The 24,808-nt window shown below is 34.9% G+C and overlaps 1 protein-coding gene across 1 annotated transcript in view; it reads left to right on the forward strand.

Moving 5' to 3' along the window:
• Window positions 1–24,808, forward strand: part of PCSK5 (proprotein convertase subtilisin/kexin type 5) — a 610,712-nt gene that overhangs the window by 534,346 nt on the left and 51,558 nt on the right. Inside the window, exons 25-26 of the mRNA XM_051998572.1 lie at window positions 20,079–20,121; window positions 24,067–24,203. Of these exons, the coding sequence (XP_051854532.1) occupies window positions 20,079–20,121; window positions 24,067–24,203 (180 nt within the window). The remainder of the gene's footprint in view (window positions 1–20,078; window positions 20,122–24,066; window positions 24,204–24,808) is intronic.

The raw sequence follows: 24,808 nt of genomic DNA on the forward strand, positions 1-24,808 counted from the left end.
CCTCCTTTCTCTGGACCAATTATTCATCTGTAAAATAAAAAGGCAGACAAAGGGATATTTAGGATCCCTTCTGGCTTTAAGTCAATGATCTCCTAGGTTACTATGGGTCTGCCCAACATAGAACTTCTATGTTCATGCTTGATTCAAAGATCTGGGAGACAACATGAAACAAAGAAAAGAGCACCAACTTTCAAAGTCAGAAGAGTTCAGATCCCATTTATGATCTTTATTATATATATGATCTTGAAAAAAATCACTTCTTTTCCCCTTGCCTCTATTTCCTTATATATAAATTAGTGGGGTGGGTGAGATAGCCTCAAAGTTCCCTCCAGTTCTAGATCTAGAGATACTTGGATTTCTGAAACTAAGGTAAAGGAAAGAATTCATATTATCCTCATGCACATAATTAGTATTAATTAAGAAATATCTTTAATTGTTTCAGACAATAAAACAAACTATCTCCATAACTTATCTAGGGAATAAAAAGTTGAATTAAATTTTAAAAATGAAAAGAGGGAAGAAATGCTTAGATGAGCAGCTTTTACACACATATTTTCTTATTCAGAGGTGCTAATAAGAAAAGAAATGTACAATTTTTCTGATTCAATCTAGCCCCCATTCAATAAGCATTTATTTAGCATTCACTAGATTTAAGGTATTGTGCTTAGCTTTAAGTATAAAAAGACAAAATGAAATATAAATTCCTGCTCTCAAGGAAGGGACCTTCTACTAATTATCCATAGTGTTGTTGTTTAGTCATTTCAGTTTTGTCCAACTCCTAGAGACTCTTTTTGGTATTTGCTTGAAAAAGATATTGGAGTTTTTTGTTATTTCCTTCTCCAGCTCATTTACAGCTAAAGAAACTGAGGCAAAGGGGGTTAAGTGGCTTGCCCAGAGCTACACAACTAGAGAGTGTGTGAGACCAAATTTGAATTCAGGAAGATGGATCTTTCTTACTTCGGGCCCAACACTCTATTCACTGTACCCCCAGCTTCCTCATAAGTTGGCAATAACTTCTTTCTAGCAATTAAGAAGAAAAGCTATATCTAAATTATGAACTGGCGTGCCAGGAAACTGAACAAGGCAGTATTTTCACTCTTTCCTAATTAATTCTCTAGTCTGTTCACAACAATTGTTTCATAGCTTCTCTTAATTTCTCAGACCCTCAGATATACTCCTCAGACACTTACCTGAGGTCCTTACTTGGTAGTTTGTTTTTTAATATTGAGGCTCACTTTTTTCCTCCTGCTAACCTAACAACCCTTCTTCCTCATGTCCTATCATCACTTCTAGCTAGTCCCTCCTTTAGTATGATCTTCTTTGAAGTGTCTTCTCACAATCAGTCCAAATGTACCATTGGTGATATCCCCTCTTATCTTCTCCACAAAATTGTTTCAACTATTATTCTGTTCTCTCTCTCTCTCTTTCTCTACTTGTTCCATTCTTATTTCCCATAAGCATGCTCAAGTTTCTCCATCCTCCAAAACGTCTGACAACAGTATCTCCATTCATAACTTTTCTCCCTTTCTCAAACTCCTTGAAAAGATCACTTAAGGTCATCAATGTTCCCACTTCCTCCTTTCAGTCTCTTAACCCTCTGCAATATAGTATCTCATCCAATCATTTAATTGAAACTAATCTTTCCAAAGTTACAAAATTCTCCTTACCATCAATTGGAATGGCCTCTGTTCTAGTCTGATTCTCCTTGACTTTACTGCTGCATTTGATCCATTTAACTCTTCCAGGATACTTCTCTAAAACTTTAGGTCAGTACTCTCCCCTGATTTCCCTCCTACATATCAAATTACTCCTCTGCTGATTCATTATCCATGTTGTGTCCACTAGTTGGGTGTATATTCCAAAGAACTGTCCTGATCCTCTTCTCTTTTCTCTCCATTCCCTCTTTCTTAGCAACCTCATCAATTCTCAAAGATTCAATTACTATCACAATATGGATAACTCCCAAATAAATATACTATAAATATATAATGTATTTTATTATATATAAATGTATTTTGGTTATTTATTAATTTTATGTGTATGTATTATATATGAATAATATTTTATATATCATCTATATTATGATATTTCACTCTATCCACTGTGCCTCTTAGCTGGTGTGTGTGTGTGTGTGTGTGGTTTCTCTCCAGATCTCTAGTCCCTCATCACCAATTGCCTATTGGACATTTCAAACTATATTTCCTAAAAGCATCACAAATATAATAAGTTCAAAACTGAATTCATTCCCTCCAAAACCTACCCATCTTCCAAGCTTTACCTCATCATTCCAATTACCCAGATTTATAACCTTATATCAGCCAATCTCCTCAATCTTCCTCACCCCCATATAGCCAACCAGTTATTAATTCTTGTTATTTCTGTCTCTACATCTTCTCTCACATATTTCTCTTCCTCTTCACTCACATAGCCACCACTTACTCCAGCCTCTCCTTACCTTTGACTTCAACTATTACAATAGCCTCTCATTTGTTCTTCTAGCCACATAAATGCCAGGGATATTCTACAGTTCAGGTCAGGTCTAATCATATTGATTCCCACCCCACCCATAGTGAATTTTAGTGGCTCCCTGTTGGCTAAGAATCAATTGAAGTTCTTCACAATTTGGCCTCTTCTACCTTTTCCAATATTTTTATATTTTACTCCCTTCCTCTCACTCTGCATACTAATCCCTTGCTTATCTCATACAAGACTCTACCATCTCTATACTTTTGCACTGACTGTTGACCCACACTACCTATATGACACTAGACAAGTCATTTAATCCTGTTTGCCTCAGTTTCCTCAGCTATAAAAAGAACTAAAGAAGAAAATGGCAAACCACTCCAGCAATTTTGTTATTCCTCCTTCCCTTTCTCTTCTTGGAACTCCTCATGTCCTTCACTCTCAATTTTAACACCACCTTCTTTAAAAGATCCCACTCCAGTATCTTTGCCACTCCTTTCTCTCCTCTTTTTCTTGGAATATCCTTCAGTACTCAGTTCAAGCACCACCTTCTTCATGAAATCTTTCCTGGTCCTTGCATTTATTTGTATTTATTTGGCACACCTATCTATCTATCTATCTATCTAGAAATATATATATATAGATAGATAGATATATGTACATATATATGTACATACATATATATATAATATAACAAATGTTTAAATTGTTTGCATGATAGAATGTATGCTCCTTGAGGACAGAGATCACTTCAATATTACCTATGCATTACCAATACTAAATAAAAGTGACACAGAGTACTAAATTATTGATTGATTTTTATTACAACATTATTAAAAATAAGTGATGGCAAATGAGAAAGGAATTCAGTGGACAGCATAATTCAAAGTATTATAAAACTCTACTCCTAATCTCAATGAATTTCACAGAATTGTTCTGTGACATAACATAAGGAAAATGGAAGTTATTTTAGATTATTTCCATGTTCACAAAGCATGAAGTGAAGAGAGGAAAAGAAATGACTTGATGAAATTGCAATGTAGTGATGATTCAGGTTGGGAAAGAAGCGGGGAGAAACAAATTCTCCAGATCATTGCTAGCTCTCTCAATGAGACTATGAAATCCTTCCTGCTTTCAGTCTTGTATGTCCTGCGAATGCTGTATTAGGATAGTCACATAAGTTTCACTTCAAGTCAGTTTTAAGGTTTATAAAGACAATATATCTTATTGTTCACTGGATTCCTTTCTCAATTCTCACAAACTTACTTGTTATAATACCATTGTGTCAATTGGAGCAAAGAGCATCTCATAACCCTCCAGGAAACAATGTCCTCTGCAGTTTATCTTATTGGCAGGTGTGAAGCTATGGTTTTTAGAATGGATCCCACCTCTCTGAATTATTAAAACTAGGTATCTGCACAGCCTGAATTCACCAGTAATGACCACTGCCCACTCTATGTATGACTGCAGAAGCCCAGGCTTTAACTAATTCAAAATTCTTTAATAATAAAATTATTTTAAAAGTCTTATTTATTTTAGAGGATAATGAAAGAAAGATAGGCTGACAATTTCTTTTCCTTCCCTAGAATCTTGCTTCATGTTTCATTGCCCACCTTCACCACACCCTATCCTTTTCAAACAAACAAGCCCTATACAAAAAGTATTGTGAGTCTAGGCTAAGAAACAATATGACATAGAGCAATTTTGTCAAACTGGAACAGAAGTAAGAACCATTAAACTATATGTAAAGATCTCCAAGGCCCATATATCAACTTAGAAAACCACATTTATTATATTTTTTATTTTGTTAAATATTTCCCAGTTACATTTTAATCTGTTTCTGGTACAATGTTTAATAGAGGATAGAGATCTAGCCCTGATGACAGGAAGACTTACTGACTCCTACTGCAAACACTTGAAATCTATATGACCTTAGATAAATAGTTTAATTTCTCTGAGCCTGTTTCCTCATTTGTGAAATAGGGATAAATAATGTTCTTATCTCACAGGTTCCACTCCAGTATCTTTGCCATCCTTTCTCTCCTCCTTTTCTTGGAATATCCTTCAGTACTCAGTTCAAGCACCACCTTCTTCATGAAGGTGAGGATCAAATGGAATAAAGTGTTTGGTAAACCTTAAAGTGTTATAATTATTTCATAACAGCACATAATAACACATTACCTTAAATTCATATGGCATAGTTTGGAGAAAAGACACTTTTATTACTGTTGCTTTATTTCTATCTCATTATCATCTGAATGGACAACATGATAGATAGAGTGCTGAACCTAAAGTCAAGAAGACTCATTTCCCTGATTTCAAATCTGCCCTCAGACACTTACTAGCTTTATGATACTAGGCAAATCATTTAATCTACTTTGTCTCAATTTCCTCATCTGTAAAAATAATCTGAGAAGAAAATGGTAAATCGTTCTAGTTTCTCTGCCAAGGAAACACCAAATAGGGTTATAAAAAGTTGAACACAACTAAAACAACTGAACAACAATAAAAATCATCTATGTGAATTTTTACAGTTCCTGGATACAGCCAGTCAAGAAATATTTATTGATTATCTACTGTTGACCACCAATTTCAGGGATATGGAAGAGATATGTCATAGTCCTTAACACTGAAGAACTCATAGTCTTTATGGGAATAATGATAAACAGTTCTTTTAATAATAATATTAATTGTTATTATAATTATAGAATGTTAGGACTGGAAAAAACTTCATCTATTTCATCTCCTTCATTTTACAGGCGAAGAATCTTGAAACCAGGGAAGGGAGGAAATTTGTCCATAGTAACATAAATGAAAGATTCTAGATTCAAACTCAATTCCTTCTTTAGTGAAGTATTTTTCTACTATACCATGCCTCATTTTAAAATGCCTGCTATGTGCCAGATAGTGGGGATACCAAAAAAAAAGGCAAAAGACAGCCCTGAATCCCAAGAAATTCATGGGTGTATGAGCAGGCAACCTGTAAACAACTATACACAAACAAACCGCAGCATATACAGGATAAACTAGAAATAATCAATAAAAGGAAGGTATTAGAATTCAATATTAGAATAGAATAGAAAGTCTTTTTGTAGAAGAAGAGATGTTAGCTGGACATGAAGGAAGCCAGAGAATCCAGAAAGTAGAAATGAGGAGGGAGAACATCCAAGGTATAAGGGACAGCCAATGAAAAGACTTAGAGTTAGCAGGTAGAGGGCCTTTTTTGAGGAACAGCAAGGAAGCCAATGTCATTGGCTCAGAGAATACAAAACAGGGTGGATAAAACTTAAAAAGACTGCAAATGGGCAGTGGGAGGAGGAGTTGTTATTATTGAGTCATTTCAGTCATGTCCAACTCTTTGTGACCCCCATTTGGGATTTTCTTGGTAAAAATCCTAGAGTGGTTTACCATTTCCTTCTCCAGTGTATATTTGATCAAGAAGGTAACTGGGATTTTTTTTAAAGCAGGAGGCTGACATGATGAGATCTGTGCTTTACTATGATTACTTTGGCAGCTGAGTGGAGGATATAAAATAAGATTTGCCATCACTTAATTCCTGAATTCTTATTGATCAAAACTTCAATAACTGCAAGGTCTACAAATTAAAGTGGAGATAGTGATGGTAACTTTTATTAATGGAGAGAAAAAGGAACAGCTAGATGATACAGTGGACAGAACACCAGCCCTAAAGTCAGGAACACCTGAGTTCAAATTCAACCTCAGACACTTAACACTTATTAGCTGTGTGACCCTAAGCAAGTCACTTAATCCCAACTGCTTTATCCCTCCCCTCCCCCCAAAAAAGAAAGAAATGTAATGGCAAGAAAATGCTTAAAGAATATTAAAGAAAATTTTAAAAAGTCATTTTTACCTACAAAAAATAATTTCCACTTGTCAATATGGCAATGGAAAGAACGTTGTATAATATACCTGACACCAAAGAATCAGCAAATTCTGTCTTTTCTATAAAGAATTTTAAAAGAAAAACAGAAAATAAGGCAATCATATAGTTAAGACACAATACATCAGTACTATAAGGATCCATTATAAGTGATAGAAAGTTAAAGATGGAAGGTACCTTGAAACATAAAATATCTGACATTCAGTCATAACCAAGTCTTCATGAATCCAAGTGGGCAAAGATACTGGAAAAGTTGGTCATTTCCTTCTCATTTTCACAGATGAGGAAACTGAGGCAAATAGGAGTAAATAATTTGCCCAGGGTCACACAGCTAGTAAGTATCTGAAGGCAGATTTGAATTCAGGAATATGAGTTTTTCCCTACTCCAGATCTGGTGCTCTTTGCACTATGCCGCCACTTAGCAGCCCCAGAATGGCTCTTAGAACACAGAATGTCAGGACTTAAAGAATCCTTAGAAAATAAACAATCTGACCTGGAAGAAACCTTGAAGGTCAGGTAATCCAAACCCTTCTCTTTTTCCCCATTTTATAAAGGGGGAAACTAAAATACAGAAAAAGGAAGCAAGGGCCCAGAGATCACACAACTAGCTGGGCAGGAAGCTGAAAGTGAAATCCAGGTCTTCTGCCTCTTCAGCTAGCCTGCTTTTTTGTGCATCCTGGTATCCTTGTTCTTCTATGAAATCTGTTATATAATTCAAAAGAAAAAAAAAGCAGGCTGATAAATAACACATTGACTATAGAAAACCAATCAGAAGAAAGGAAACATATTTGAAGATTATTTCAAGAACTTATGAAATTTATAAATAGTAAAGGCCACAAACAAAAGATCCAAACCTATGAGGAAAGATAGATATCTTGTTGGTGCTGTCTGATTAATAAGTAGAAAGTAATCTAGTTACCATAGCAACATAAAGAAACACAAAGGAAAACATCACTTCTTTAAGAAAATATTCTTGGTGATGAATGGGTAGAGACATTCAAAATATTAAAAAACATAAAACTGAAGGATCTGCTTTTTTTGGAGCAAATATTCCTTTGGAGGTTAATCACAGAGAATGCCTTTTAGATTTTTCAGATAACAGGACTTGTTTACACAAGCTTGAACGAAACTAGCAATTTGGGCAAAAGTAATGACCAACGAATGCATCTGTTTGGGAATAAATTTTGTTTTCAGCAGTTGTGTTTCTGTTTAGGCAGCAAGGGAGATAAACGCAGGTTGTGTTTTGTTTCTTTTCCCCAATGATATACTTTAGTTAAAGACTTTCCTAGGATGCTGAGACTGCGAAATGCATCTAGTCAGGGTCAGGAAATGAAAGGTTGTATTTTTTTTCTTTTGTCTGAAAGGAATGTGTGTATGTGTGAGTATCTGTAGATAGATAGATAGATAGATAGATAGATAGATAGATAGATAGACAAAAAAGCAGGTAAGTAGATAGACATAGGTAGGTAGATAGACAGACAGACAGATAGACAAAAAAGTAGGTAAGTCAATAGACAGACATAGATAGGTAGGCAAATAGACAGACAATAGGTGGATAGATAGATAGAGAGATAGATGGTTAGATGTATGATGGATAGATAAACAGATGGATAGATAACTTGATAGCTCAAAAGATAGCTCAGTAGGTGGATAGAACAGATGGATAAATAGCTTTTTTTGATTGATAGATACTGTATGTATCCATTCAAATATTTGTAATTTTTCATGATAGAAGTAGTATTGCATAGTTGATTGAGAACTGGTCTTGGACCTCAGAAAATTTTAATTAAAATGTCTTCTCTGACATACACTTGCCATGTGACTAAGCAAGTCATTTAATCTCTCAGTGCTCCAGATCGGAAGTATGGAACACAAAGTTATTGGACCCTATGGCAGCCCAGCAATACTCAGCAGGCAGACCCAACCAGATTAAAATATAATTTCAAATATTTAATAAAATAAAAATACAACAGAACATAGATAATATTAACCTGTGGTTTTCTAAGTTAATATATAACCTTCAGAAATCATTGATTTAAATCAGGGGCTCATTTCTATTTGATAAGACACCACTGCTCTAGGTAACTCTCAGAGACTCCAAATTAAAGATAAAGAGCCAACCTGCATTGGTAGAGGGAGTTTCTTCATTTGGATGTTGTCCCTACCAATGAAACCCTAACTCTGGGTCCTATTCCTCTATACATAGACCATCTGTCCATCTCAAATGCTCAATCTTCTCTGATTCTTTCCCTTAAATCCAATCTGAAACCTGTATGTTATGTTCAAAATGCAAAAGAGTTATTCGGTTTTGCTCTAGGCAACTCTCCTTTGGCAGCACCTTCAGATTACAGCAGAGATGATAATAACAAAAATAACGACATTTACATAGCCCTTCCAAGTTTGCAAATGTTCTTTACATACATCATATCATTTGAACCTCATAAAAACTGTGAGGTAGATATGGCAGTGTATCTTTATTTAGAGATATAAAAGGTGGTACAGTGGATAACATGTCAGGCTTGGAGTCAGAAGGACCCGAGTTCAAATGTGACCTCAGACACTCACTATGTGATCCTAGGCAAAGCATTTAACTGTTTGCCTCAGTTTCCTCGTTTGTAAAATAAGCTGAAGAAGGAAATGGCATTTTTGCCAAGAAAACTCAAATGGAATCACAAAGAGCTGAATGTGACTGAAATGATTGAACAACAAAACATGATATAACGAATTAAGTGCTCATGGTCATACAACTAGTGAGTGCTAGAGGGATGATTTGGACCCAGGTCTTCCTAACTGTAATCTAGCTACCATATCAAAATCAATTAATAAAACTTATCGTGATTGTTTACCTTCAAGATATTGTGCAATTGTGAAAGGAAGAAAATCACTGAGCATGGAACCAATTGAACTTGTGTCCTGAATGTCAGATACTGAACCTCTTTTTATTCTTTGGAAGATCTGATTATTTGGGCTTTTGCATAAATGGTAATGTATGACCATCAATCAATATGAGTAAATAGTGTGATAAGGAAGTCAAAAAGTCCAATTTAATCTTAGGATGAGAAGAGAGTTGTACTGTACAAAGCTAGAGAGTCCTGTTGTACTCTGCCCTTATCAAAACATACCTCTAGCTTTGTGTTTAGACATATTTTAGAAAGGCATTATGAATAAAGATTATTTATAAGAAAGCAACCAGGAAGGTGACATATCTTGAAATCATGTCATGCAAGAATTAATTCACGCAACTGGGATGTTCACCCTAGAAAAGAGAAAATCTTGGGAGAAGAGAATCTATGAAATTTTAGAAAATATTTCATATGATAAAGGGATTATGCTTGTTCTATTTGGTTCTGAAGGGCAGAAATAGGAATAATGACTGAAAGTTGGAAAGAGGCAAATTTAAGATTGATATAAGATAAAATATCCTAGAAATTTGTTATACAAAAATATTATGGTCTTTCTTAGAAAATAATGAAGTTCCTCACCCTGGAAGTCTTTATGCAAAAGCTAGATGGTTACTTCCTTTATATAGGGGAAATTCTTATTTGGGTATAAATTAGACTAAATCCCTTTTGGTCCTTTCCAGCTTCTGCTGCTGGTTGTGATCCGTCATTCTGGAAAAGGACCAATGGCATTAGGAAGGTGATGTCTTGACTAGCAAATGAATTGGATTTAAATGAGACAGGACTATGCAAAATCATCAGTCTCACTCATTCTTTCCTCCAGAGTCATCAAGACATAGGTCAAGATGACAGCTATGCCCCTCCTAGAAATGGAATGAGAGACTTGAAGCAGGTCAACCAAAAGGTTATGATAATAATTTAGGTCTGAAGTGATGAGGACCCAAACAAACTCTGAGATTGAGTTAGACCTTTTCCTTTTTTAATCTTTATTGTCATTCTCTCAGGATCCATTGGTAATAAATATTCAAGGTGATCTACTTTCCCCAAAAAAAGTCTACCTTTGCCTCTTCTAGTCATCCATATATTTTCTTTTCTCTCCTACCTTTTGCTGACAAATCTCTTGAAAAAAAAAATTTCTATATCAACTTTTTAACCCACCATTCCTTTAACCCTTTACTATCCCCCCTACTGAAATGGTTTTTGCAAAGATCATTGATCTTCTAATTATTAATTCTGATGCCCCCCCATTTTTCATCTGTCTTGACTTTTTATAGCTTTTAACATTGTTGACCACGCCCTCTTACTATCTACTCTATTTTCCTTGGCTTTAAAGACCTCCCACATTCTAGTTTTCCTAACCACTAATTCTGCCTTCTCTGCTGATTCCTTAATGTCTTATTGATTTATTAGAGTAGATCTTTGTAACAGTCTGTCTTTGGCGTCTTCTCTTTGTAAACACTCCCTTGGCAATTTCTTTCATTCCACTGCTTTAACTACCATCTCTATTCAGAAGTCCCCCAAATCTTTTCTCAGACAGACACTAGCTGCCTAAAGGATGATATTACATTGATATTCTGTTGCCATCTCAAAATCAACAAGTCCCAAAAAAAAAAAAAAAAAAGCTTATCATTCCCACTAAATTTGTTTGCCCTTTTGACAAATTGACTCTTTCTATAACACACTTTTAAATTTTTTTCCTGTTTATAACCTTATTTGTTTTGAGTTTTCTCTACTTTCCCACAACTGTTCAACTACTAAGTGCTGTCAATCTCCTTTCTGTGGCATGACTTATTCCCCTTGCCAACATCCTCATTGCCACCTATTATGATAGTCTTCTAACAAGTCTTCCAGAAACCCTCTCTCCCTTTTCTCCTGTCTACCATTAATACAGCCAGCAGAGTAACTTTTCTTCTGCGAAGGTCTGATTCCATCACTCATCTGTTCAAAATATGTTAGAGGTTCCTTGTCATTTGCCAAATAAAAATCAAACTCATAAAGGTACTCCACAATCTGGTTCCACTGAACATCTTGATTTTTTTCTCATTATTTCTTGATGATTAGTTGATCATTACCCCCCCCATTTACTCCATGTTTCAATCAACCTTGACTTTTATGCCCAACCATCCCCTATGTTCTCTTGTATCTGTATCCTTGTTCACATTGTCACCTGCCCCTAAAAAAACTTCCTGTCCTCTTGATTGTTTATTTTTTATTTTTTTTTTTTTTTGCTGAGGCAATTGGGGTTAAGTGACTTGTTAAGTCTGAGGCCAGATTTGAACTTGGGTTCTCCTGACTTCAAGGGTGGTGCTCTATCCACTGTGCCACCTAGCTGCCTTTTTTAAGATTTGAAAAACACCTTTTATTTAAAATGTCTCATTTAATCCTTACAACAACCCAGGAAAGTAGGTGGATTAGCATCCACATTTTACAGATCACAAGATCTTCTCATCCCAAGATTAAATTAGACTTTTTGACTTCCATATCACACTATTTATTCATATTGATTGATGCTCATACATTACCATTTATGCAAAAGCCCAAGATGACAAGAGCTGTGTTTGCTCTGCTAGAGAGACCCAGAAGCATATCGAAGCAGATAAAAATGAACCAAGTGAAACTTATTGCCTTAGAATACTAATAACAAATTATATGCATCCTTTAAAGTCCAACTCAAATATGGCTTGTAGCCTTCCTTGTTCTCCCTAGTCAATCAATATCCTCTCCATTGCATATGATATTTCAGTTTTTTTTTCAATTCTTAAATAATCCAAATATGTAGTTGTTGTATATTATAGAAAGCTGTGTTACTACTAGAATGTAAGTTCTAACCAAGGCAGATATCCAACTTTTTTCAAGCAAAATATTTCCCCAAACACCTAGTACAATGCTTTACATATAGGAGGCATTCAATAAATGAATTGATATAATGAATGTTTGAGTCAATGAATGGCCATAACCAAGTCATTTTGAAAGTAAGCTCAATCAGGCCATTTTCATAGCAACTCAATTCCCATTAATCCCTGTAGCAATTTAGCTGACTCTGTACTTTCTACTTATAAGTAAATTAGGTAGCATGCATAGGACTTAGGGTAGTAGAAGAGGAAGAAAATACACAATTTGTCTGTGTTTACATGGCAGAAATTCTATTGTTTGAGTAAGAAAAAAAGTCAGGATCAATGGATGTAGTCAATACTTAAAGTCCAATGGTGATTTTTGGTAGACTACCAAATTGGATAATTCCAATATATCTGTCTTCTCTACTACATTTTTGACTGACATGGAGACACAGCCTCAAATAACTTTATAAAGTCCTTTCCAGTACATGATTCTACAGGGGATGAGTCCCATTTGTCAGTTTGCATGCATTGTACTGCCAAACAATTAAAATAATATTTATTCATTGTTCTTGGACATCAGTGAGGACAAGAAGAGTGAAAATTGCCAATGACTCCCCCTTAAATACACTGTGTGCATGCACACACGCACACACACACTCACACCCCTGTCATTCTATCTACGCCACCTTTTCACATTTCTTCTTTTCTCTTCTGTCTTCTCTGGCCAAATTATCAAGCTATTAGTAAGGCTATTCTATATATGATTGCTAATTGTTCAAAGGGATTGTAAATTCAGCGTCTGCTTGAATTATGTGTTTGGGGGGCTATGTAAGTCTTATAATTAGTTACAGCTTTGGGGCTCATAAATCTCTCACCCAGGTCATTATCCTCAGGGTGGGGTGAAAAGTGTCAGTGACTTTCTCTCATGTCTGGATGGCATCATCTCATAACTAAGTACATATTTACTCAAGGAGAATATGCATCACTGATCTTTTTTTTCAATTATTTTACAAAAAGAGTTTTGGAATTGATTGCATCTAGTATAGACTTTCCCAGACAAAGAAAGTGTGTTTTCTTCCCTCCCTCCCTCCTTCCCTCTTTCCTTCTCTCTCTCTCTTTCATTCTTTCTCATTCTCTCTGTCTGTCCTTTTCTCCCTCTGTCTTTCTATCTCTGTCTTTCTATGTGTCTCTCTATCTCTGTATGTCTCTCTCTGTTTCTCTGTCTATCTCTCCATTCTTTTTCCATCTATGTCTGTCTCTTTGTCTTTGCCTCTGTGTGTCTTTGCCTCTTTTTCTCTGTTTTCTGTTTTTCCCTTTTGCACACACATGTGCATTCACACAAGTGCAACACACACACACATATATACAAAGAGTGGATATTTTACTGATATTCCATGAAAATTGCAGGAATTTATAAAGAGAACAAGAATCTGCTTTAAGAAAAATTAACCCTAAGCAATTTGTTCAGGGTTATTCAAGCAAGGACATGGCAGAGCTAAGAATAACCCCATTTCCTAGTCATCTATTTTCCTTAAGGAATCAAATCACCAAAAGCAAGAGCAAATGAATTATTCCAAAAATTTCTAGAAACATTTGCCACTATTTCAGCCATATCCCGTGGAAAAGAGTAAGATTTTAGTTAGTGACTAGCCTTCCTAAGAAAGAGGATTGGAAAGAGGGGGTAGAAAATAAATACAATCATTCAAAAATAAGGAAAAAGAAAACAACCAAATTATGTTCCCAAATATACAATCTCAGTGATTTTCTACCTGAAATGCCTTTCTCTGCATTATCTCTCCACACCCAGCTAAAACTAGATAAGAAGCTTGCTCATTAAAAGTTTTTACCTGGAAATTTCTTCCATAATACAACTATGTAAGCAAAGATGGAAATCAAAGAATAGAAGCTGGATTATCACATTTTGTTGTTAATATTCTCACATCCCTATACACCAGTTGACTCCCAGCCCAAACATTAACTTTTTTCTATTATTTTGGGTAGAACAATTTAATTTCAACCTTATAAATATTTTGAGTCAACTCAAGAAAGGTTATTTTAATTATAACTTTCATTTATCTAGCACCCTAAAATGTATAGAGCAGTTGCCTTACAATAAGCCTATGAAATAGATAGTTCAAATGTTAGCCCTATTTTAGAAATGAAGAAACTGGCATTCAGAAGGTTAAGCAACTTATATCTAAAGTCACATGGCTATTAAATGTTGGAGTCAGGATTCAAACCTAGGTTTCCTGATTCCAAGTAAAATGTTCTTTCCATTGTACAGGATATATTGCAAAATCTCATAGTGCAGTTTTAAGCTTTAATAGCTTAAATAGCTTTAAAAAAACTGTACAAAGATTTTGAGAACACCATATGTATTACTTTTCAATCCCTATATCTCAGTTTTCTCACCTGCAAAATAGGAGGGTTCAATTAAATAACCTCTGAGCTCCATGTTCCAGCTCTAGCTTTATGATCCTATTGTCTTCTGAAAAGCTGTTTTGCCCATGTTCCTTCCTTTAAATTAAGAAGTGGTCCAAACAGGAGTTCCCAGTTAAAATGAATATAATTCTTGTAAAAATAGTAGTTTAATCTATGGACACCTTAGTGCATAATAATTCTTCAAATTATTGGAGTTTGGGGGCAACTAGGTGGTACAGTGGATAGAGCCAGCCCTGAAGTCAGGAGGACCTGAGTTCAAATCTGGTCTCAGATACTTAATACTGCCCAGCTTGTGACCCTGGGCAAGTTACTTGACCCCAGTTGCCTCAGCAAAAAGAAAAAAAAAAATTATTGGGTTTTTTTTTCATCCTTTGTTTTTGAAGAGAACTGATATCACAAATGATGTCTTGATGTATATGCGAATTGGATTGAAGGGAGGCAAAAACACAAAGTTATCAGTCACATTCTCTGCCTGAATTGTTGAAGTTCAGTGGCAAGACAAAAGTCAAGATTTCTGACAATGGTCCAGGATGCAGTAGATGATCTCGACATCTTTAATGTCTGACCAAGCTCTTAGTGCTCCATAGTATGATTTAGCTGCCATCATAACCCCTGGAACATTGTTCTCTTCTGTCCATTCTTCCAGGGAAAGTCTACACATATTTGGAGTAGATTATCCCCCAATTCCCCAATAGATTAGAGGCCTGTCAGTTACTCTCAATTTGATTTAGTGGTCTGATGAGATAGTTTACCATGGCTTTTTGGAACTAAAGGTGAGATTTGGACATCAAAAATGGATGAGAAAAACCTTTAAAAGGCTCAGCAAGTCCTCACATCAGAAGGGTTAATCCTTCCTCAATATTCCATATATCCTCTTTAGATTATTAGGTGCTGTGTAATTCACTTCACATGGCTTTAAGCAAGTGAATTAAAAGAAAGTTTAGTTTTAATAGGTTGAGGTTAGGTGGTTAGGCCAAGAGAATATGAAAGTCCTGGGAGCATCACTGGAGAAAGGCCACCAAAAGAAAGTCAAAGAGCTTAGAAAGGGAACATGGAAGATAGCTGAAGATAAAAGTTTTCCAGCACTCCCTATTATGAATTTTTCTATTGTTCTTTAAAAAATTCATTTTTATGATGAAAAGGTAATGCTATACTAGATAGTATATATTTTAAATAATCAATTATTCTAGAAAACTTTAGAGTTCATGAACTCTAGAACTCTAAACAAATGACTACTTTTAAAGGTCATATGCTATCTGGATAATCATTTGTCTGGTATATTGTAATAGCAATTCTATTCATGTTTAGATTGGATGGCCATTGACATCCTTTTTAATTCAGATTCTGTGATTCTGTCTGATCCCTCTATGATTCAAAATGTACTTTTTTTGATTCATTTTTTTAGGAAAAGGGTTTAAGGACTAATTTTGCCACAATCTACATTCAACAGAAATGGTCATTCAAAGAGAAACTAAGCAACACAAATTCTAATGTTTAATAATCCATATTTATACATGGATTTAATAATAATATTATATTATAAACCTGTATTGTGAACAGAATATTATTCTAAGGTTGAGAGTGGATTACACATTTAAGTAAAATGTGGTACTTGTTCATAACCTAGTAGGGAATAAGATTCAAATAAAGATAATTGTAATAAATCCTGCTATATAATAAGTGCATTGAATACATATAAAACAAAGTATTAATTATTGTCCAAGTTAAAGGTCATTACCAACAAGAGGAATCAGAGAGGGTTTCAGGGAGCAACAAGCATTGATTTGAGATTTTAAAAATGAAAAGACATTTAGTAAGCAAAGAGTGTGAGGGAGCATATTCCAGGCAAAGAGAATAGCATGAACAAAGACACAGAAATTGGAAATTGAGGCCATGTGTGAAGGACAGTAAATAATACAGTTTGGCTGGAGTGAGTAGTATAGCAATATGGCTTATAATGTTGCCAGAATGTGAAGAGCCCTTTAATGCTAAGCAGAAGATTTTTTTTTAATTTTACTTGAAAATCAACAGGGAAACACTAAAGATTTTTCAGCACAGACAGGAGCTACAAAACCATAACTATGCATAAGAAAAACTATCTAGTAGTTACATAAAGAACATATTATTGAGGGAAGAGAGCTGATTCAGGAAAACCTATTAGAAGTTTACTATAATAGTCTAGTGATGTTTGTAATGAGGTATTGTAGTGGGATAATGGCAGTAGAAATAAATAGGATATGATAGATAAGACAGTATGGCACAGTAGAAAGAGATGTGCTTCTGGCATCAAATTTAAAAGGAATAAACATTTATTAAGCAACTACTGCATGTCAGGTACTGTGCTAAGTCCTTTCAAAGGACCTGGGTTCAATCTTATAGACTTCAGACAAGTAAGACTTTCCTGTGTCTCATTTTCCTGTAAATTAAAGGTGTTAGACCAGTTGGTCTCTAAGGTCTCTTCAAACTCCAGCTCTATTGTCTAGTTGGAATAAAGAAAACTTGCTGATTATTTGGACTTTGGAAGCAAGCAAGAAATCAAAGAGAAGTCAAAATCTTTGTGATAATATGGGACAAATTTCCATGAAGTCATTATATGTTTCCATAATTGATGCTCCCAGAGCAGGAAACAGCAGTAATAAAATAAATAAGCAGCAATTATAAAGTGAAATACTGAATTGTTAATAACTCTAAAGATCAGCAAATGTTGCAATTCCTACTTGCCCTCTTCTCTAAAAGGACACAGGAGATGCGAGCTTTGTCAAAAAAGAAAGATTCTATCTTCTCTGGATAAAACATCTCACAGATTTCCCTGTAACAGGATGTAAACAACTAGAAATTAGTAATTGTTCTGAATGTTTTTTCCCAAAAAATGTGTGAGGCTCTGAATCCTGACACTGTTATTCCACATATGATTCCACTTCCATACCCAAATTTTTATCAAAATATTCTCTGTCCCCTCAATAATTTTGGGCTAGGGAAAGGAACCAGACCTGTGATTTCATTAACACAGGGAACTCTTAAATGAAGAAAACTCTATCTACCAATACAGATTGACAAATTCTTTGTAGAGAAGTTGTCTAAAGGACACCAAAATATTAAATGATTCACTTGGCTTCACACAACTAATATATGTCAGAATGGTACAATAATTTAACAATATTTAAAAAATAATCTGCTTTATACATCAAGCTTTAAAATAGCTACCAGTTCTAGTTTGATTAGGTTGTGTGTGTGTGTTTGTGTGTGTGGTGTGTTTTCATTCTTGGTCTGTATATTGGGAATCAGGAAACTTTGTGTCACTTTGGGAAATACCATCCTTCATCAACTAAACTCAAACATATTTTAGAATAAAGTTCAAGTGTTTAAGGTTGGTTTTCCATCTCTGGATCACCTCAAAGGAGCTTTCTTTCTCTGTACAATCTAGCTAACATGCAGCTTATGAGTCTTCTGAGACAGAAGACTTTTTTAAAAATAAACTAATTATTCTTTAGAGTAACTAGCAATAATGAGAGATGTGAATGTGCATTCATAAGGTGTTATGTGAAACTATTACCGTTCTATGCATTATTCATTATTCATTTATGGAAACTATTGTACCCAGTTCACCAGGCAACTGAGCAGGAAAAATCCCTGAACTAAAATTATGTCAGTGAATGCATTTTTTTAAAGACATGGTAATATCTAAAGTTTCGTCAGTGGCCTGTGTGAAAGAATAAAGAATAAACTCATTTATCTGGAAGGGAATCAGGATTAGTACCTTGGAGAGCGGTATTCTTTTTTTTTTTCTTCTTTTTTTCTTTTTTTTTTTTTTTTTTTTTTGGAGGTGGGAGGTAATGTCAAATTAGAGAAATAGTCAGAATTAACCATGGAAGAAGTCAATGTAATTGAATCTCCAATTTATATTGGGATTTAAAGTTTACTAATTCTTTCTTCACAGTAATTCTGTGAAAAGGAAGGGAAGGAAGAAGAGGAAGAAGAGGAGGGTCATGATGTGTTAGTGGTAGTAAGGTGATGATAATATGAATTTATATTCATATAGTTCATCTTTAAACAAATTATAACTTTTGATCCTCAGGAAAAAAAACATTTGAGGTAATTGCTATTATTATTTTAGTTTAACATATGAGGTGAGTCACAGAAAGTCACAGAAACTGTGACTTGCCTGAGGTCACATAGCCAAGTTTTGAAGCTTCTGTCAGAATTGGAATTTAAACCTAATTCTCTCCTGACTCTAAACCTAGTCCTGTCTTCATATATTATTCTCAGGAAAGAAAAACTACCTCTATATATATATAAAAAAAAGCTAGGTATCTAGGAAAAGAACAGATACAAATCTGGATGTCATGATAGATAAAAGATGGATCAGTGGAGTAGCACTGCTGTGAAAAAGGCAAGCAGAAAACCAATTCGACTTAGAGAAGGAGCACATAGTTATTCAATTCAAAGCTGATAGAAACCTCATCAGTTGTTATATTTCACATAGGCAGACTTTTGATTAGTTTAATTCTGATATTGGAATGAAATGAGAACACTTATAATTCAATCAATAGTTAACAAAAGGTGAGTTATTTAGTCAGAGTGGGAAAAGATATTCAGTAAGATTATATATCGAGGATGTACAAGATTTTTCAACTGAATTAAGCTCCCCTCTGTTTGATTTTTTCATGATCATTTGTCAGCCAGATATCAGAGAGTACCTAGAGTTCCTCAGGCCTGTATTATATTCAGGCAACCAGAATTTAATGTCAACAGTTGGGGTGTTTAGTTCCCGGAGCCATTTAAGTCTTTCTAAGGAAAAACTAGCCAAACTTGTGTGGGGGTGAGGGCCAGGACATTGCTCCCAGTACAGAAGGTATAATGGGAAAGTCAGTTTTAGTAAGAACCTCGAATTCCTTTCTAAATGTGTGTATAAGCACTTGTCAACTAACATGCCCACAAATGCTTTTAGACCTTAGCAAAATCTGAATTTATGAATACTATTAAACTCACCTCAGTAGTTTGAGTTTGAGCCTGCCTTCTCCTGGCAGTTAGTGTCTAATATGTTTTCCAACATTTTTTTCATTTTACTTGCCTTTTCTAAAAACAAATGGAGCTGATCCATGGTACAGTTGCTTAGAGGATTTGACACATTCTTGCAATGTGATCTTGGATAAGTCCCTTATCTCTGAGCCTCCCTAGGCAACTCTTCTAAAACTTTGAGTTACAGATGAGATATAGATCTGTGTTGGTGGAGGGAATTTCATACTGGAATTCCTGGAACCAATAATATTACTTTAGACCAAACTTAATAAATTAATAACTGAATAAAGAACAGATGTCAAGGTGATTCTTGTTGATTAGAAAGAGCCATACTGGAATGACCCATGCAATTTCAAGTTCTGGTATTTTACAAAGTCATTTTGTGAAAACCTTCCAGGTTTTTCCTTTTAGACAAAGCAATAAAAAATAAAAGAAAAGTCACTTTCTTCCAAATGGTCATTTTTCAAAATGGGAAACTCATTGTACTTTTTTAAATGATTATTTTTATTATTTCAGATGATCCAGGAATCTGCACGTCCTGCGCTACGGGGTATTACTTGTAAGTTCCATCATATTCAAGTGCTGTCACTAACTTTTCTGCAATTTAAGCAATGCTGACCTACTCACATAGCCAATGATTAAAGCAAATAGGCCTAGCAGCCTGGAGCTACTCTGCACTGTCAGGCTATTAATGAGTGATTTTTTTTTTTTTTTTGGATTTAGAAATAATAGCCCAGCTGTTTTCTTGACTCAGAAGGAGGCCCTTTCTTTCTTGATTCTGGAAGCCATCCAGCCTGACACTGGTGTCTAGGAATCCTTGTTGTCCATTCCCAAGATTTTGGACCTCCCCTGTTTATGGACATACACTAATATCATGCTAGTCCCCTAAATAAACTTTTCCAGAATGTTTACATGGAGTCCTGCTTCTGGCTTGAATTCAGAATGGCCATTCTGAGGTCAAAAGCTACAGTCCTTTCTTAACTGTCCTCAGCAAATGAGAGACTCCAAAACACACAAACACACATATGAAGTCAAAATAAAATCCAAAAACCTTACTTTGATTTCAACCAAAATTTCAACTCTTTCCTAAACATTTTATATGTCACCAGGCTGTCACTCTTTGTCATCACCAGGAAGCAAAGCTAATTTAAATATGACCATCTCTCCTTTTACTAGATCCTTCTCTTTTGGAGATATTTAAATGAGCAAAGAAATTACCAAAAGACAAGTAGCAAAAGGAAGAAGAAAGGGACATGGTGACCTGGATAATCCCTAAGCTAGATAATTCTACTTTGAATAAATTTATGACAATATGTAATAAATAAAATAGACTATGATATAACATAATATGATTTATAATGAGAGATGGTATAGACTACTCTAATCATGAAGACCTGGATCTAGGTTCTGCTTCTGATATTTATTAATGGTTTAGTGGATGCATATAATGCTAATGTTCTCAGTGTTCTAGGCAATTCTATAGAGAAAAGGTTATAGAGAAAGGGCTGATCTACAAGGTAGAGATAGTTTCCTTACCCAGCTATTCCCTATATTAATGAAACTACCCACTCAGTATATGTTCCTATATAAGAGATGTAATATATTGTAATATAATGTGTATGTTTATTCATGCAAATGCATATAGAAATGTTCATTTGTAATGGTCACTAAGCACCAGTGCTCACGCTGAGAAGCTGATGTTTTGGCAAATGTCTACAAGACCATTAGATATTTCTAATGACATGAATGTTTCAACACATCAACACAGTAAACCAATACTCTCCTTGAGCATGTTATAAAAGGTCTTTCTCTTACTCATCTTCACCATAAATTCTTTTCTCCAGCAAGAATGCAGAAATCAGTCTTGGTTTGTGTCTTCTTCATCTTTCCCTACATGCAGCATTTATGATAATGCCTTGTACCTAGTAAATATTCAATAAATATTTATTGAATATTCATGATCTCATTTTATCTTCACAAGGACTCTATAAGAAATAGTAAAAAATAATATTATTCCTGCCATGAACAGACAAGAATACTGGTCACAGAGAGTTTGCCAATTTCCCAAGATCACAAATGTAGCTAATGATGGAGTCAGAACAGGAAAATAGGTCATCTGGTTTGCAGAAGTTCTTTCTGTCTTTCTTCCTTTCCTCTTTTTTTCTTTTCTTCCTCCTTTCTTTCTTGCTTTTTTTTTTTTTAGAGAAGCCTTGATATGAGTTCTCAAGAACATTTTTTGGACCCTGGTGAACAGCTGTTTTTTGTATCCACTGAGAGCAAATAAAATAAAATAAGATGAACTTAAAAGGGCAGCAAAAGAGTTTTAGGTTAGGATATACAAGGACTTTGGAATATTACGCAGTCAGGTTGTAAAAAAAAATTCTTCTCTAAAGTTCAGAAAAAGACTAAATGTATTCTTGTTTCTGTCTCCCCAGGGTTTCCTGTAGTGTTTGGTGACACAAAAATAAGGGGAGACCTCAAGGTTTTTAAGTAGGATCAAGCAAAGGCCCCTTTATACAGTTATTTCTTTTAAATAGGCTAGAATTCAAATTAGTCTCATCAGGTGACAAAAATAATTTTAGCATCATATCAATAAAGGCAGGTAGAAAATTTTGTTAAAGTCAACCTCAGTCACAATGGCCTGAGTTCAAGTCCAGCTACTAACATGTATCTGCTCTGTGACCCTGAGCAAATCCTTTAATCTCTCAGTTTCCTAGCAATGCTTTTAAGATTTTTTAAGTCCATTCTTTTTTTCCACCACACAAAGCTTATTCCTGACTTCAAGAGATCATGAAGTCTCTCCTGTTTGGGTCAGTACTAGTGAGTTCATTGCTGTTTGAACTTACTCCTGGGGAAATTCCTGCTACTACGCAGATATGCAACCACTCTATCACTTAAAAAATCTTAAAAGCATTGCTAGGAAACTTGTGCTACTAAGCTAGTGTGACTTTGGGCAAGGCCCTTTTACCTCTTAGCACCAAGTTTTCGCCTCTTTAAAATGAGAATCGTTAACTAGATATCTCTAAGATTTCTTTCAGATGTAAAGTTTTCCAATTCTATGAAAATGTAGTATTAAATTTCTTTTTTAAAGAAGTAGGGGGAAAAAAGAAAAAAATAAATAAAGGAGACTCTGGAAACCAAAATAAATTTCTCCTATAGTCAACTCATCTGTCCTTATGTTCAAATAATAACAACTCTCTACCATTTAAAAACACCTCTCGGCTAATACTTTACTCTGTGTGTGTGTGTGTGTGTGTGTGTGTGTGTGTGTGACTCTATATACTTTATTTTGTGTTTATCTATTGTTCCCTCTGATGAATGTGTCTCATCACCTGATATACTTTTGGGCTGCTGATTTAAATTATATTTCATATTGAAATCACACACACACACACACACACATACACATCAAATTGGATTTGAGGTTTGATAATTATGAAGAATGCCAGCTGACATTTGGCAAGCAGAAATTAATTGTCATTGTGCTCAAGGCTGGCATTTACATAGCAGTTGGCCTGCTAAAGGATCCTCAAATACTTTGCAAACTTCATTTACATAGATACATTAAGGAAATACAGACATCTCTGGTAGAAGTCATAGAGCCAATGCTTCATGTCTAAGAACTGGACCAGGAAAGGTCATTGAAGCTATGTGACCATGAGCACATGTTCTACATCATCTCTCTGCATTTTAGTTATCTCATCTATTTAGTAGAGTTAATTTAGAAGAGCTATTTTGAGGAAAAAATAAAGAAAGAAGCATTTATTATGCACTTATCATATGTCAAGTACTACAAATATAAAAGCAAAGAAACTGATAGTAGTCCCTGTTTCCAAAGAACTTACATTCTAATAGGAAATAAAATATTTTAATAGTGAAATAGCATCGTAGAAATATGAGCTATTATTAGTTTCTGCAAATATCCAAACCCATTGCTATTTCTAACCCTACTCATCTTTAGAACCCATAATAAATCAACTCTCACGTGTTCACCATAGTGCTTCCTATGGAGCATCTTTTTTAAAACAATTTAGAGTCTGGGAAATATAAATACTGAATACAAATTTCCCCATAAAAAAGTTGCACATAAGTAGAAGACATCCACTAAAAAGAAGGCTTGATTTTTAATGTCTTTAGGATGGTCCAAAGGTTAAGGCAAGATCCTAAGGGCTTTGGTTTGGTGTTTCCTAGAAGCTATATGGGATTGATAGGTTGATGAAGAAAAAAAAAATATATATATATATATTTTGAATTTAATCTACATTATTACCTTTCCTCTGTAACTTTATTAAGTCTATATAATCAACAAAAAAATAACTCAAATCCTACTTTGTGGTGTTTCTGAAATGTACCTGCTCACTGAAAACTTAGCAACTAATTCTCAAGAGCCCATGGGAGCTGCCTCCAGCACACCCCTTCTCAGCTTACAATGCATGTACCCCTGCTAGGAAAGACGCTCATGTAAAGTTCACTTTAAAGAAGATTTCTAATTCTTTCTCAATAGGTTCAAGCAGCGCTGCTATAAAACTTGTCCTGAAAAGACCTACAGTGAAAACTTTGAATGTAGAGAGTGCGGCAAATACTGTGGGGACTGTGACCAGCATGAGTGCTACTGGTGTGAAGAAGGCTTTTATCTTTTTGGTAAGTAGGGAATGGTCATGTAGAAAGTGATTATGATACTTCCTGGTGTAAATCTAGGGATGTAAGAATTGAATTTGTCTCAATTCTCCTACTTGATGTTTTGATGAAATCATTTAATCCCCATTTTTGTTCTCTTGTTCTGTAGAACAAGAGGCCTTGGACCAGATGATCACTAAGGTCCCTTCCAGTTCTAAATCTATGATTCAACTTAGGCCTTGAATCTGGTTAGGAAAAAAAAATGTTTTTTATAGCCAACACTTTTTTTTTTTGCCTTAAGCAGGGTATTCATTTATTTATTATTCTTAAATGTCTTTATCCTGCTGGGTCTCTGGAATGGCAATCATAGAAGGTCCGTGAATATTCTTTCAAGACTTAGTCCTGCAGCAGGAATCCTCAAGAAACCTTGTAAAATGGCAATAGCATCCCACTAAATGGTGATTGCAAAAGCTCATTGATTTTGATGAAAGTTGTGTGGGTCTTTCCGTAGACAGGTCTTTCCATCAGATTCCTAATGGTCTAAGAGACTCATGCTTGGGATGGGAGAATACACAGTCTTCTTCAACAGTGACCCCAGTGTATAAGAATGGATTTTTATTCCATTTTCT

The sequence above is a fragment of the Antechinus flavipes genome, chromosome 1 (assembly GCF_016432865.1).
Source record: "Antechinus flavipes isolate AdamAnt ecotype Samford, QLD, Australia chromosome 1, AdamAnt_v2, whole genome shotgun sequence".
NCBI lineage: Eukaryota > Metazoa > Chordata > Mammalia > Dasyuromorphia > Dasyuridae > Antechinus > Antechinus flavipes.